The 12,992-nt window shown below is 40.0% G+C and overlaps 1 protein-coding gene across 2 annotated transcripts in view; it reads left to right on the top strand.

The window, feature by feature from the left end:
- OXNAD1 (oxidoreductase NAD binding domain containing 1) overlaps positions 1–12,992 on the top strand; it is a 55,808-nt gene that overhangs the window by 1,785 nt on the left and 41,031 nt on the right. The window contains exons 2-4 of one of the 2 annotated variants that reach the window (XM_019934415.3): positions 8,478–8,630; positions 10,420–10,537; positions 10,849–10,912. In XM_019934415.3, coding sequence (XP_019789974.2) covers positions 10,428–10,537; positions 10,849–10,912 — 174 coding nt within the window. In that variant the 5' untranslated portion in view covers positions 8,478–8,630; positions 10,420–10,427. The remainder of the gene's footprint in view (positions 1–8,477; positions 8,631–10,419; positions 10,538–10,848; positions 10,913–12,992) is intronic. The other variant, XM_019934414.3, reaches the window with a different exon arrangement.

The following is a 12,992-nucleotide window of genomic DNA, read 5'->3' as shown; positions in this document are numbered from 1 at the left end:
TGCAGTTATATTTGGTTCATGGAACTATAAATTGGTAGACCTTTTAGAAAACAGTTTGGATCTATCAAAAACAATTTGCTGGGGAATCTTAAAATCTGAGGTTTGTAATCCTAAAAGTTTCAGGAGTCGTTGGATAATTTTTCTTTATAATTTCCTTGTAATTTTCCAACTTTTCTTTGATTATGTATTACCTCAAATGGAAAAAGAAAAATGAGTGAACCACTTATTAATAGTAATTGACACTGTGTGCCAGGCCCTGTACCAAATGGTTTACATGCATCATGTCATTGAAACAGCCCAGTGAGGTATAGGTATCATTAATCCCATCCTCAACATTGGGAAACCTGAGCTTTAGGGGCTTAGGTTTAGGAGCTTACCGAAAGGGGCAAAGCTGGTTAAGTGACATGAAGCTATGGTGATCACTCAGACCTTTCTGACCCCTGAAACTAGGCTCTTAATTACCTTCAGTGCCATCTGATATGATGGTGCTTGAAGCAAAGCTGGATTAAACAAACAGCCCTGGCACTCTGTAGACTGCTGAGATTTTCTGCTAGAGCAGTGCAGGTTCCCTTGAGGCCTAGATTTGGGGGTCTCCTTGGCCTTCCATACCACTTTCAGCCTGCCGTCTGTTGCCATATCCCTTGTCTGGCCAGAGGTGGTTTCCCATATCATTCTGCCAGTTTGAGTTCATCCTGTGCTGAGGAAAGTAAAACTGTAGTCAATCCTGTGAGGCATTATTTTACGCCACCCAGCATTTTTTAATAAAACATCACGATGACTACTAAACTTTACATTTATTCCTAAAAGGGAATAGACATTTTATAATATAATGAAACATCTTTGGACTCTGAGAGCATGACAAAAGCAAGTTTACTAGTTGCTATACAGTCATTTGAGATCACAAATTTATGGTTTAAAAATATTTTTTTTAATTGTAACACTGCTGATTTGGAAAATAACAGTGACCAAAATTCTTAGCGTGAGATTGAATTTAGAACTAGATCATACTTACTTACTGTCATAGCAGCTGTTTTTTATGAGTGCTGTTGTAGATCAGGCTAAGGAGTTGTTTATTGGCAATATCAACCCACTGCCTCTCTACATTGTTTGGCAGGGATAACGTATTTGGGTTGATTTTTAGTGACACTCCTGCTTGCTAGGTATTTCCCCGGACGTTTATTCCTTTCATCTAGTGAGGTAGTGTTGTCATTCCCATTTATAAATGGGAAGAGGTGACTGGCGTAAGGTCAGAAAGCAGAAAGGAGTCAGATCTGAGCCCAGTTCTGCTGATTCTGAGTCGAGCACTCTGTTGTAACTTGTATTCCACTCGGGTCCCCTTACCAAATGCCGGGATCCCTTGTGCTTCCTCACTGGCACCTAGGATTGTAAATCAGCAGGTGCCATGCTAGCTCTGTGAGTTTATCTCTGCATTCATGCTCTTTGAGGCATTCTTGGTTTTTCTTTCTCTCTCTGCTTGCTCACACCTCATCCAGTCTATCAGCAAGTGATAGGGCTCTAATTCCAAAATCTGTTCCATGTTCATCTGCTTCTGTCTGAGTTTTATCCTATCTACGCTTAGCCTGGTGCCTTCTAACTGAACTTCCTGCTTCAACTCTTGCCCCTCTGCGATCTGTTCTTTACAGCGCAGCCTGAGCGATCCTTTAATGTAAATTAGATCACGTCCCTCCCCTGGTTTATTTAAACCCTTCAGTTGTTGCCCATCACCTTTAGAAGAAAGTCCACACCCTTCCTGTGGCCTGCTGTGCCCTGGCCCGTGCCTCCCTGCTTGACCTCATGTCCTGTCACTGTCCTTGGCTCACGGCTCTCCAGTCACACTGGCTGTACTTCCTCTACCACACCAGGCTTGTTTCTGTGATGGGGCCTCGCTCCAGTGCTCTGCACTTAACGCCTGCTTGGCTGCCTCTTTCCCCTCATTCGGGTCTCAGCTCTGATGCCTCTTGAGAGAGACCTTTCCTGATATTCCCCCACCTACCCCATCACTCTTATTTCCTTTATCACACTCATTGTAATCCGTGTCTTGTTAATTATCTGTTTATTATTATCTGTTGTAGACATTGTGATAAAAGCCTCATGATGGCAAAGGCCTTGTGTCTGGTTGTTTATTGTGTCTCCACAACCTAAAATAGTGCCTGGTGCCTCAGTAATTGTTAAAGAATTTGAATGTAGCTATTGAACAGAAACTAGTATCATTCATTTTAAATCTTAATCTGTTGCTTGCAGTTCATTGCTTAAATGGATATCTGTTTTATTTAGCATTTATGATACTTTTCTCTCTTTTAAAAATAAAATAACTTTTTGGTGAGATAAGGCCCATGAGGATACAAATATTGATGGAATATTCTTTCTTGTATGGTTTTGAAAATTACTTAATATGTTAATTTTATATAGTTAATACATTGAATATATAAAACCATTGGACATAAATTTCAAAATATGTGTAGTTTTTTTCTTTTTTTGTATTTTTTGTATTTTTTGAATGTGGCTTTGTTTTTTAAAAAAAATTTATTGAAGTATAGTTGATTTGCATTGTTGGTTAGTTTCAGGTGTATAGCACAGTGATTCAGTTATACATACATAAGTATATATGTTCTTCAGATTTTCCTCCCTAATAGGTTATTACAAAATATTGAGTATAGTTCCCTGTGCTATACAGTAGGTCATTGTTGGTTATCTATTTTATATATAGTAGTGTGTATATGTTAATCCCAAACATGTATTCCTCCCCTTCTTTCCCCTTTGGTAACCATAAGTTCATTTTCTATGTGTGTCTCTGTTTCATAGATAAGTTCATTTGTATCATATTTTGGATTCCACATATAAGTGATATCATGTGGTTATTTGTCTTTCCTTGTCTGACTTCACTTAGTGTGAAAATCTCTAGGTCCATCCATGTTGCTGCAAATGGCATTATTTCATTCTTTTTAATGGCTGAGTAATATTCCATTGCATATATATATATATATATATATATATGTATATATACACACACGACATCTTTATCCATTCATCTGTCAGTGGCCATTTAAGTTGCTTCCATGTCTTGGCTATTGTAAATAGTGCTGCAGTGAACATTGGGGTGCATGTATCTTTTTGAATTATGGTTTTCTCTGGATATATGTCCAGGAGTGGGATTGTAGGATCATATGGTAGCTTTATTTTTTTATTTTATTTAAGGAACCTCCATACTGTTCTACATAGAGGCTGTACCAGTTTACATTCCCACCAACAGGGTAGGAGGGTTCCTTTTTCTCCACACCCTTTCCAGCGTTTATTATTTGTAGACTTTTTGATAATAGCCATTCTGACTAGTGTAAGGTGATACATCATTGTTGTTTTGATTTGCATTTCTCGAATAATTAGCAATGCTGAGCATCTTTTCATGTGTCTTTGGCCATCTGTATGTCTTTGGAGAAATGTCTATTTAGATCTTCTGTCCATTCTTTGATTGGGTTGTTTGATTTTTTGATATTGCACTGTATGAGCCGTTTGTATATTTTGGAGATGAGCCCCTTGTTGGTTGCATTGTTTGCAAATTTTTTATCCCATTCTGTCGGTTGTCTTTTCGTTTTGTTAATGGTTTCCTCTGCTGTGCAAAAGCTTTTAAGTTTAATTAGGTCCCATTTGTTTGTTTTTATTTCCGTTACTCTAGGACAGCGGCCCCAACCTTTTTGGCAGCAGGGACTGGTTTCGTGGACGACAATTGTTCCACAGACCGGGGTGGGGTGGGGTGGGGTGGGGTTGGGGGATGGTTTCAGGATGATTCAAGAGCATTACATTTATTGTGCACTTTATTTCTATTATTATTACATCATAATATATAATGAAATAATTATACAACTCACCCTAATGCAGAATCAGTGGGAGCCCTGAGCTTGTTTTCATGCAACTAGATGGTCCCATCTGGGGGTGATGGGAGACAGGGACACCCGAAATGTGTTGCTTATGTCCACTCTACTCCGTGATCTCGTTTTGGTTGCTGTCCCTGTAGAAAACCCTGCTTCACAAGGATAGGATGTTGGAAATGGAAGCAGGCTTTTCAGTGCTTTTGTGGCAATCTCAGGATATTCCACCTTGACTTTAATCCAGACTGTATGGAGATTTGAAGTTGACTCAAACATACTTTTAAGGCCACTGTCATTTGCTGTCTCAAGCAGTTGATTCTCTTCTAGCACGGACGAAGTCGATTCACCTGGCTTATTCACAAATGGATCACGGATCCATACCTTCCTGGTTCGGGAGTCTTTTGTGATTGGGAAGTAATGCTCAGACTCTTTTGAAAGCTGAGATAGGTGAACATGCACTAGTGGGAGAAAGAAGGCCCTGGCTCAGTCTCTTTCAAAATCTCTGCTAATGTTTGAAACATGTCAAAAATCCCAACGTTCACTTGTCACCTCCATAATTCCAGTTTGGCTTTGAATACAGCCATTTTATCTGCCAACTTGAACACAGTTGTCATTCTCCTGTGAAGTGACAGATTGAGTTCGCTGAACAGGTTGAATATGTCACACAAGTAAGCAAGTTTTGCGACCCATTCTGTGTCACTGAAATGTAGTGCCAGTGGTGACTGTTTTTCTAAAAGAAATCTCAGGAGCGGCTCTCGTAACACAGAAACTCTGGCCAGTGATCTACCTTTAGAAAGCCATCTCACTTCTGTGTATAAGAGAAGACGTGTGTGCTCTGTGTCCATCTCCTCACAGAACTGCGCAAACAGATGGGAGTTAAGGGCGTGTACTTTAATGTGGTTGATAATGTTAATCACATCCTGCAAAACGTTAAGTTCAGGTGACATTTTTCGGCTAACCAGCCTTTCTCTACGGATGACACAGTGCGTAGACTCACATTCATAAGCGACCTCTTTGACCCAAGTGGTGAAGCCAGAGAGCTGTCCAGTTGTGGCAGGTGCTCCGTCGGCACATATACTGACACAAAATGACCAATTCAGGGCTTCCCTGGTGGCGCAGTGGTTAAGAATCCACCTGCCAATGCAGGGGACACGGGTTCAAGCCCTGGTCCAGGAATATCCCACATGCCTATGTGCCACAACTACTGAGCCTGTGATCTAGAGCCTGCAAGCCACAACTACTGAGCCCGTGTGCCACAACTACTGAAGCCTGTGCACCTAGAGCCCGTTCTCCACAGCAAGAGAAGCCACCACAAGGAGAAGCCCATGCACCGCAATGAAGAGTAACCCCCACTTGCCACAACTAGAGAAAGCCCGCGCACAGCAATGAAGACCCAGTGCAACCAAAAGTAAATTAATTAATTTAAAAAAATGACCAATTCAGTTTTCCTGATATGTCCTGATAAGTCCAAAGAGTTGAATAGTTCTGCAGCTGTGGTGTTGTTTGGCAACAAAAGTGCACATAACTTATCCTCATGCACATCCTTCTGAAAAATATATTGCACAAAAAAGCGCGTTGTTGCCTTGTTGTCAACATCAGTAGACTCATCAACGTGGATTGCATACCACGGTGACTCATTAATCCTCTCTAACAATTGTGTCTCAGTATCCTCTGCTGCTATTTCATCAGTTCATCTAGTTATGGTGCTAGCTGCAAGAGGAATACATGACACCTTTTGAACTGCAGCCTCTCCTAAAAGTTCCCGACAAATGTCCTTAGCAGCAGGCAGGATCAGCTCTTCACCAATAGTAAAGGGCTTCTTAGCTTTAGCAATGTGGTTGGGCACTAAGAAAGATGCTCTCGGTGCAGACACATTTGATGAAGTGGTGGCCTTCAATAATTGCTTCTGTTCTTCATGTCCATGTTCTTTTCTTTTGAAAAACTCCGAAGGCTTGTCTTTTAATGCAGGGTGCTTGGTCTCCATGTGGTGAAGCAGTTGAAGGTTTCATGGCTTTGTTGGATAGCCAGTTGCCACATATTATACAAAAGCAGGCTTGGAGAATGTGAATAACCTGTTGCAATGAACCCGTAATTATGTAGGACTCTTGGTATTTTCTTTTAAATCCAGCTTTCTTTCTGTTGGCAGTCTTAGAGTCTTCTGCTGTCTCATCATTGGGTCTTTCCCCATTTTCAAAGAAGCTCTCCAGAGACGTTTGTTTTTTATGCATTTTGGCTAGGGTTAGCTTGTGGGCTTACCAAAACTCTGACTGAGACAAGTGCGCAGTGCGGGAAGGAGGCACAATGGAAGTGGTAAATAAAATAATGGGTGGGCCACGCGTGGACTAAATAAGTGTTGGATTCTGACTCAAAGCCTGCCACTAGATGCAGCTGTACAATTGAAGTACAGCAACTCACTTGCCACTATAAAGCCTGCCACCAGATGCAGCTTAATTGTCACTTGTCACTCACTGATAGGGTTTTGATATGAGTCTGCAAGCAATTGATTTATTATGGTCTCTGTGCAGTCAGACCTCTCTGCTAATGATAATCTGTATTTGCAGCCACTCGCCAGTGCTAGCATCACTGCCTCAGCTCCACCTCAGATCATCAGGCATTAGATTCTCATAAGGAGCATGCAGCTTAGATCCCTTCCGTGCACAGTTCACAGTAGGGTTTGTGCTAATGCGGCTGCTGATCTGACAGGAGGCGGAGTCAGGCCGTAATGTGAGCGAAGGAGAGCGGCTGTAAATAGGGATGAAGCTTCGCTCACTTCCCCGCTGCTCACCTCCTGCTGTGCGACCTGGTTCCCCCCTGCTGTGCGACTGGGGTGGGGGTGGGGGTTGGGGACCCGTGCTCTAGGAGACAGATCCAAAAAGATATAGCTGCAATTTATGTCAAAGAGTGTCCTGCTTATGTTTTCCTTTAGGAGTTTTGTGGTACCTGGTCTTACAGTTAGGTCTTTAATCCATTTTGAATTTATTTTTGTGCATGGTGTTAGAGAACGTTCTAATTTTGTTGTTTTACATATAGCTGTCCAGTTTTCCCAGCACCACTTATTGAAGAGACTCTCTTTTCTCCATTGTATATTCCTGCCTCCTTTGTCAGAGGTTAATTGAGCATAGGTGTGTGTGTTTATTTCTGGGCTTTCTATCCTGTTCCATTGATCTACATGTCTGTTTTTGTGCCAGTACCATACTGTTTTGATGACCATAGCTTTGTAGTATAGTCTGAAGTCAGGGAGCCTGATTCCTCCAGCTCCGTTTTTCTTTCTCAGGATTGCTTTGGCTACTCAGGGCCTTTTGTATTTCCATACAGATTTAAAAATTTTTTGTTCTAGTTCTGTGAAAAATGTCATTGGTAATTTGATAAGGATTGCCTTGAATCTGTAGATAGCCTTGGGTAATATAGTCATTTTGACAATATTGATTTTTCCAATCCAAGAGCATGGTGTATCTTTCCATCTGTTTGTGTCATCTTTGATTTCTTTCATCAGCATCTTATAGTTTTCGGAGTACAGGTCTTTTATCTCCTTAGGTAGGTTTATTGCTAGGTTTTTTTTTTTTGATGTGATGGTAAATGGGATTGTTTCCTTAATTTCTCTTTCTGATCTTTTGTTGCGAGTGTATAGAAATGCAACAAATTTCTGGGTATAATTTTGTATCCTGCAACTTTACCAAATTCATTGATGAGCTCTAGTAGTTTTTTGGTAGCATCTTCAGGATTTTATATGTATAGTGTCATAATCATCTGTTGCTTGTAGTTCACTGTTTAAATGGATATATGTTTTATTTAGCATTTATGATACTTTTCTCTGTTTTAGAAATAACTTTGGTGAGGTAAGGCCTATGAGGATACAAACATTGATGGAATATTCTTTTTTGTATGTTTTTGAAAATTACTTAATATATGTTAATTTTCCATAGTTAATTAATACTTACATTGAATATATAAAACCACTGGACATATTTCAAAATATGGGTAGTTTTTTTTTTCTTTAAATACCTATTGCTTTGGAAGGCACTTTGAACACAATTTGATGAAATACCCTTCTTTTTGCCAGTAGGTGGCGCTCTTGGTCATGGTTACTATTGTTATAAAACAAGATTTTAGAATTTTAAAGAGAACAGCTTTTTAAAATTAACATTTCTTTGTTTTCCAGTTCAGTTGAGCAGTAGACCGTTCAGACAGCATAATCACTAACATATGTGTCTTAGATGAGGACAACTTATTGTAGCAGTAGTTGTCCAAAACATTGAGCAGAACAGGGTGTCCGTATGTACCTACATATCGGTTAAATTTTATCAGGGAAGTTGACCCCAAGTGACATGTAACTCTATCATTCCAGCCATTGAGCTGGTTGTTCATGGGGTGGATACTCTAAGCAGCAGAAGTTACAGACTGATGGTCAAGGAAGATGAAAGAGAGAAGCAGCAAGACAGTCAGACAAGAAAAGTGGAAACAGGAGGAGGAATGAATGGAAAGGGGGTCTTTGAGAGTCGGCTTGCTCTGCGGTGATTCTTGCTGATTACAATGAGCCTTTCCTTTTGCCACTAAGAGACAGTGCTTTTTAATTTTCCCCAACATCGTTCTTATATGTTGTCTCTGCCATTGCAGGAACTTTGTGAGAATTTCAGTATATGGAAACACTGTCTGTGTTCCAACTGGTGTGTATTCCAAAGGTCTCAGTGTAAATGCAGGACCAGAATATTGCATGTCAGTCAGTCAGCCGTACTCTTAATGACTCCTGAATTCTCATGGACTTCTAAAGTAAGTTTTGCCTTCTTTCAATGATTTATGTACCATTTTTGGTTTACTACATTCAAAGGAGAAAAACTACGTGTAATAGTCTTACATGAGGTGAAAGAGGCCTTATACTTATTTCATTTACTAGAGAGAAAAGTAGCGAGTAGCATGCTTATCCACAGTGATGCTGCATGGCAAGAAATAGATCTTTTATCTTGTCTAAAGACTAGTTATGAAACAGTGAATTTTTGATATGATTTGATTATAACTGAATAAATTACATATGACTGATATCACTGCTCAATTTACTTACTTTTATTTATTTCTTGTCTCTGTCTTTTAAATGTAGGCTCCCTAAGATCTTTGTTTTGTTCATGTTTGTATCCCCAGGACCTGCCATGTGATGGGCTTTAATAAATATTTGTCAAATGAAGGGCTAAATTAATGAATGTGGAGTAGGAATGCAGCACACCTCACTTGAATATTTTTCTAACACTGTATTTGTTACAATTAATTCATGTAGTACCTTCCAAAGAGCTCAGGAAATAGAGTGTTCACATACATTTTCATTTATTCTCAAGCCAACTGAGATAGGAAAGGACAGATATATATGGCAATATAACGTGTTAAAAGTGGCCATGTTAGGCAAAGAAATAGTTAAAAATTGGCAGAGGAAAACAGTGATAGGAAGCAAAAAAAATGTATCATTTGACTTCCAATCAGTGCTTTCCCTGATAGGCCAGTAGTTTTTAGAATTTGAAATGTTGGAGAATCTTTCTGGCTTTTTTATTTTAACTTGTTATTGAAGTGTAACATATAAACAGACGTACATAAACCCTAAGAGGACTGCTTCATTGAACTTTTAAGACTTGATTTTTTTTAGAGCAGTTTTAGGTTCACAGCAAAACTGAAGGCTAGTAGAGGGATTCCCCATACACCCACTGCTTACACACGTGCATCGCCTCCCCCAGCATCCACATCCCCCACCAGAGTGGGACAGTTGTTATAAGTGATGAACCTGCACTGATATCATAATCATCCCAAGTCTAACACCACGGCTCACTCTTGATGTTGTATGTTCTGTGGATTTGGACATATGTTTAATGACTTTTGTCATTATGGTACCATGCAGAGTATTTTTACTGCCCCCAAACTTCTCTGTGATTTGATGAACTTCTTTCAAAATGAAAATACCCATCAGCATTCATATTAAGAAAAGACATTGTCATTGGCACCTCACCAGGAGTAATTACTAACTTGATTTCTGACTGCGTAGATTCGTTTTTTCTGTTTTTGTACTCTGTGTGACTGACTTCTTTGAGTCTGGCTTCTTTCATTCTTTTCATTTACTGTGATATTTGTGATACCTGTGTTACTGCATGTAGTTGGAGTTTGTTTATTCTCATTGCTGTGAACCTCAGAAAATTTGTCCCTTTCACTTTATCTAACAAGAAATATTAAAGACTTATGCGGTGCTCTGGGCAGAATATAATTATTAGGCAGTTATAAAATCTGCTGTCCTCTTCTGTAATAGCAGATTAGTCCCATGAGTTTTGTCAGAGATTTTGGAAACTAATAGAGAACAGAAATATTTGAATACCATAATTACATACGTATGTGCTGTGGAGATCAGTTGAATCAGTTGTATGTAGTAGCAGAAATTTTGTCAGGGTGAAGTTAATTGTTTTGCTGTTAGATCAGCTCATAATGTCAGCAACAAAAATCCAAACTCTTCTTCACTGGCCCCTAAGATAGTCTGATATTTCCCTACTTTTCCTTAAAATATTTTAACTTTCAGTTTGTTGTTTCCCAGGAAGCACCATGGCTGTCGTGATTCCTGCGTTGCTGCGAGGCTTTGTGGGGGCCATCTGCGCTCAGGCTGCTTCGAGTAGACTGACACCCAGCGCTTTGCGCCACCTTACTCTAAGCAGGTGAGTTGTCACCTTCAGTGTCATTTGAGGTTGATTTTCAAAAAGACCTGACCTGCTGATGATCATGGGAGGCATATTGTAACATCTTGCTTACATGTGCATGCTGTCAGTGGATCGTTAAGCTTTAGTTAGATGTGCACATTTTCATGGGCCACTTTCTGGGATCCATGATGTTATATTGTATTGTGGATAGTCATGCTGTTGCTTTCCAGCTACAGGTATGACAGGTATTGGATAGTCACGATAATTACTAGTGTAATTAATTTTCAGGAGGATAATACTTAATAACCTAATTTTACTTTCTATTAAAGCGTAATGAAATCCAAAAGGAAAACTGATCACTTGGAGAGAACTGCAGATGTCATTCGCCGGGAGGTTTGTATCTTGGGCCAGGGCAGGTTCTCCTCGCTGGCAGGTGGCACGCAGTTAGGACTGGCTTACTGAGAGGGCATTACATGAGCTTGATCCCTGTGAAGACAGTCAGGGCAAGTTTGTTATTTTTCTCTTCAGAACTTTTCTGAACAGGGCATATGACAACTGATTTGAAAAGATGACAGCAAAATACTCAAATTGTTCCCTTTAAACTTGGAATGGATGGATTTTTTCTTTTTAAATAAATAAATTTATTTATTTATTCATTCATTTTTGGCTGTGTTGGGTCTTTGTTGCAGCACGCGGGCTTTCTCTAGTTGTGGTGAGTGGGGGCTACACTTTGTTGCGGTGCGTGGGCTTCTCATTGCGGTGGCTTCTCTTATTGTGGAGCACAGGCTCTAGGCACGTGGGCTTCAGTAGTTGTGGCATGTGGGCTCAGTAGTTGTGGCTCGTGGGCTCTAGAGCGCAGGCTCAGTAGTTGTGGCGCACAGGCTTAGTTGCTCCGTGGCATGTGGGATCTTCCTGGACCAGGGATCGAACCCATGTCCCTGAATTGGCAGGCAGATTCTTAACCACTGCACCACCAGTGAAGTCCTGATGGATTTGTTTTTGATGAAGGAAGTGTAGCAGCAATGGAGGGAACTATCCTCACAGGCATAAGGTTTAAGGTTTAAGGTTATATTTGAGGGATAGAACTTCTTTTAGAGCCTACATTTTACGAGTAGCTTGCTTTTTCTTTCTTTCTTTCTTTTTTTTTTTTTTTTGGCACCATGTCTCAAAGTCCTTGTTCTTATCCCTACTTTAGAACAACTTCCTATTTCATCAAAAGGGAGAAAGCACTAACATCTGAGAAAGGAAGGTGGACGAGCTCCTGTTACCCCTTCCCATGTGCAGATATTTTCCTCCATATTCAGACCATAGAAGGGCTAATCCACCAACCCAAAGGGGTGTCGAGGGCTGGGAAATAAAGGATCCTCACCCTTTATCTCTGTGAGTAACCCCATTTTCTTTTAAAAGTGTCAGTTGGATATTTGATTTTGCTTTTGAATAATTCTTCACGTATTTGAAAATACTTAGCTTAGTTTTGTAAGTGTATTTAAACTAACAGTTAGAAAACTATTTCATATAAGGAAGGATTATACACTTCTATAAACATGGTCAGAAATTGCATTGTCGCAGTAGTTTAATTTTTAGTGTTAATAATAGAATATACTTTAATGTAAAAGAGTATTATTTAGGCCCCACCCTCAAGCTTATTCTACTTTCAGAAAATTGCTTTGGGGCCAAGAGTGGTGTGTTTGTGGATTCAGCTTTAAGCCAATGTGTTTTTGAGGAGTTTATGTAAAGTAGTTCAGCATAATAGATTTATGGCTGTGTGGGAAAATACGCTTTTCCCGCTGATGATAAATCTGAAAACGCTTTTTTTTGGTTTGTTCAACACGCAAAAATGCTGACTCTGTAAAAGTGAGATTTGTTAGAATTTTTTTTTTAAAGTGAAACCTTGCCAGCTTTGAAGAAAAAGCAGTTTATTTAACAGGTTTGGACTGTACTCTCTTCTGTTGTATTTTGAGGCAGGTAGAATTACGAGTTGGGTTTGGCAAACTTTTCATAAGGAGCCAGATAGTATGTTAGGCTTCCAGGGCCACCCTGTCTCAGTTACAACTACAAAACTCTGCCTTTGTAGTGTGAAGATAGCCCTAGGCAACATGTAAACAGATTGTTGTGGCTGTGTTCCAATAAGACGGCATTCACCAGAACACTCAGATTTGGCCTGTGGGTCGATTGTAATTTGCCAATTCCTGAATTCAAATTTTACAGGACAGAATTTCTGAGACTTCTGAGGGGTTATTTTGAGCCAAGTTTAAGAAAACTGCACAGAAAGTTAATGGAAACTCCAGTAGTGTGATTGAGCAGTTGAGAGTTGTAATGCCTGGAAGTCAGAGAATTACAGGGTAAGTCCAGCCATGGTATCAGCTAGGTGGGAGATTTTCCAGTTGCACCTCCCCTCCTTCTCTGTTTCTCATTTCTGCTCCTCTACCACACAGAATGAGAGTGGGGTGCTGGGGGGTGGAGCTGGATAAGC

The sequence above is a fragment of the Tursiops truncatus genome, chromosome 4 (genome assembly GCF_011762595.2).
Source record: "Tursiops truncatus isolate mTurTru1 chromosome 4, mTurTru1.mat.Y, whole genome shotgun sequence".
Classification (NCBI taxonomy): Eukaryota; Metazoa; Chordata; class Mammalia; order Artiodactyla; family Delphinidae; genus Tursiops; species Tursiops truncatus.
Note: the sequence above shows the minus strand (reverse complement) of the source record. Positions and strands in the feature narration are given on the sequence as shown.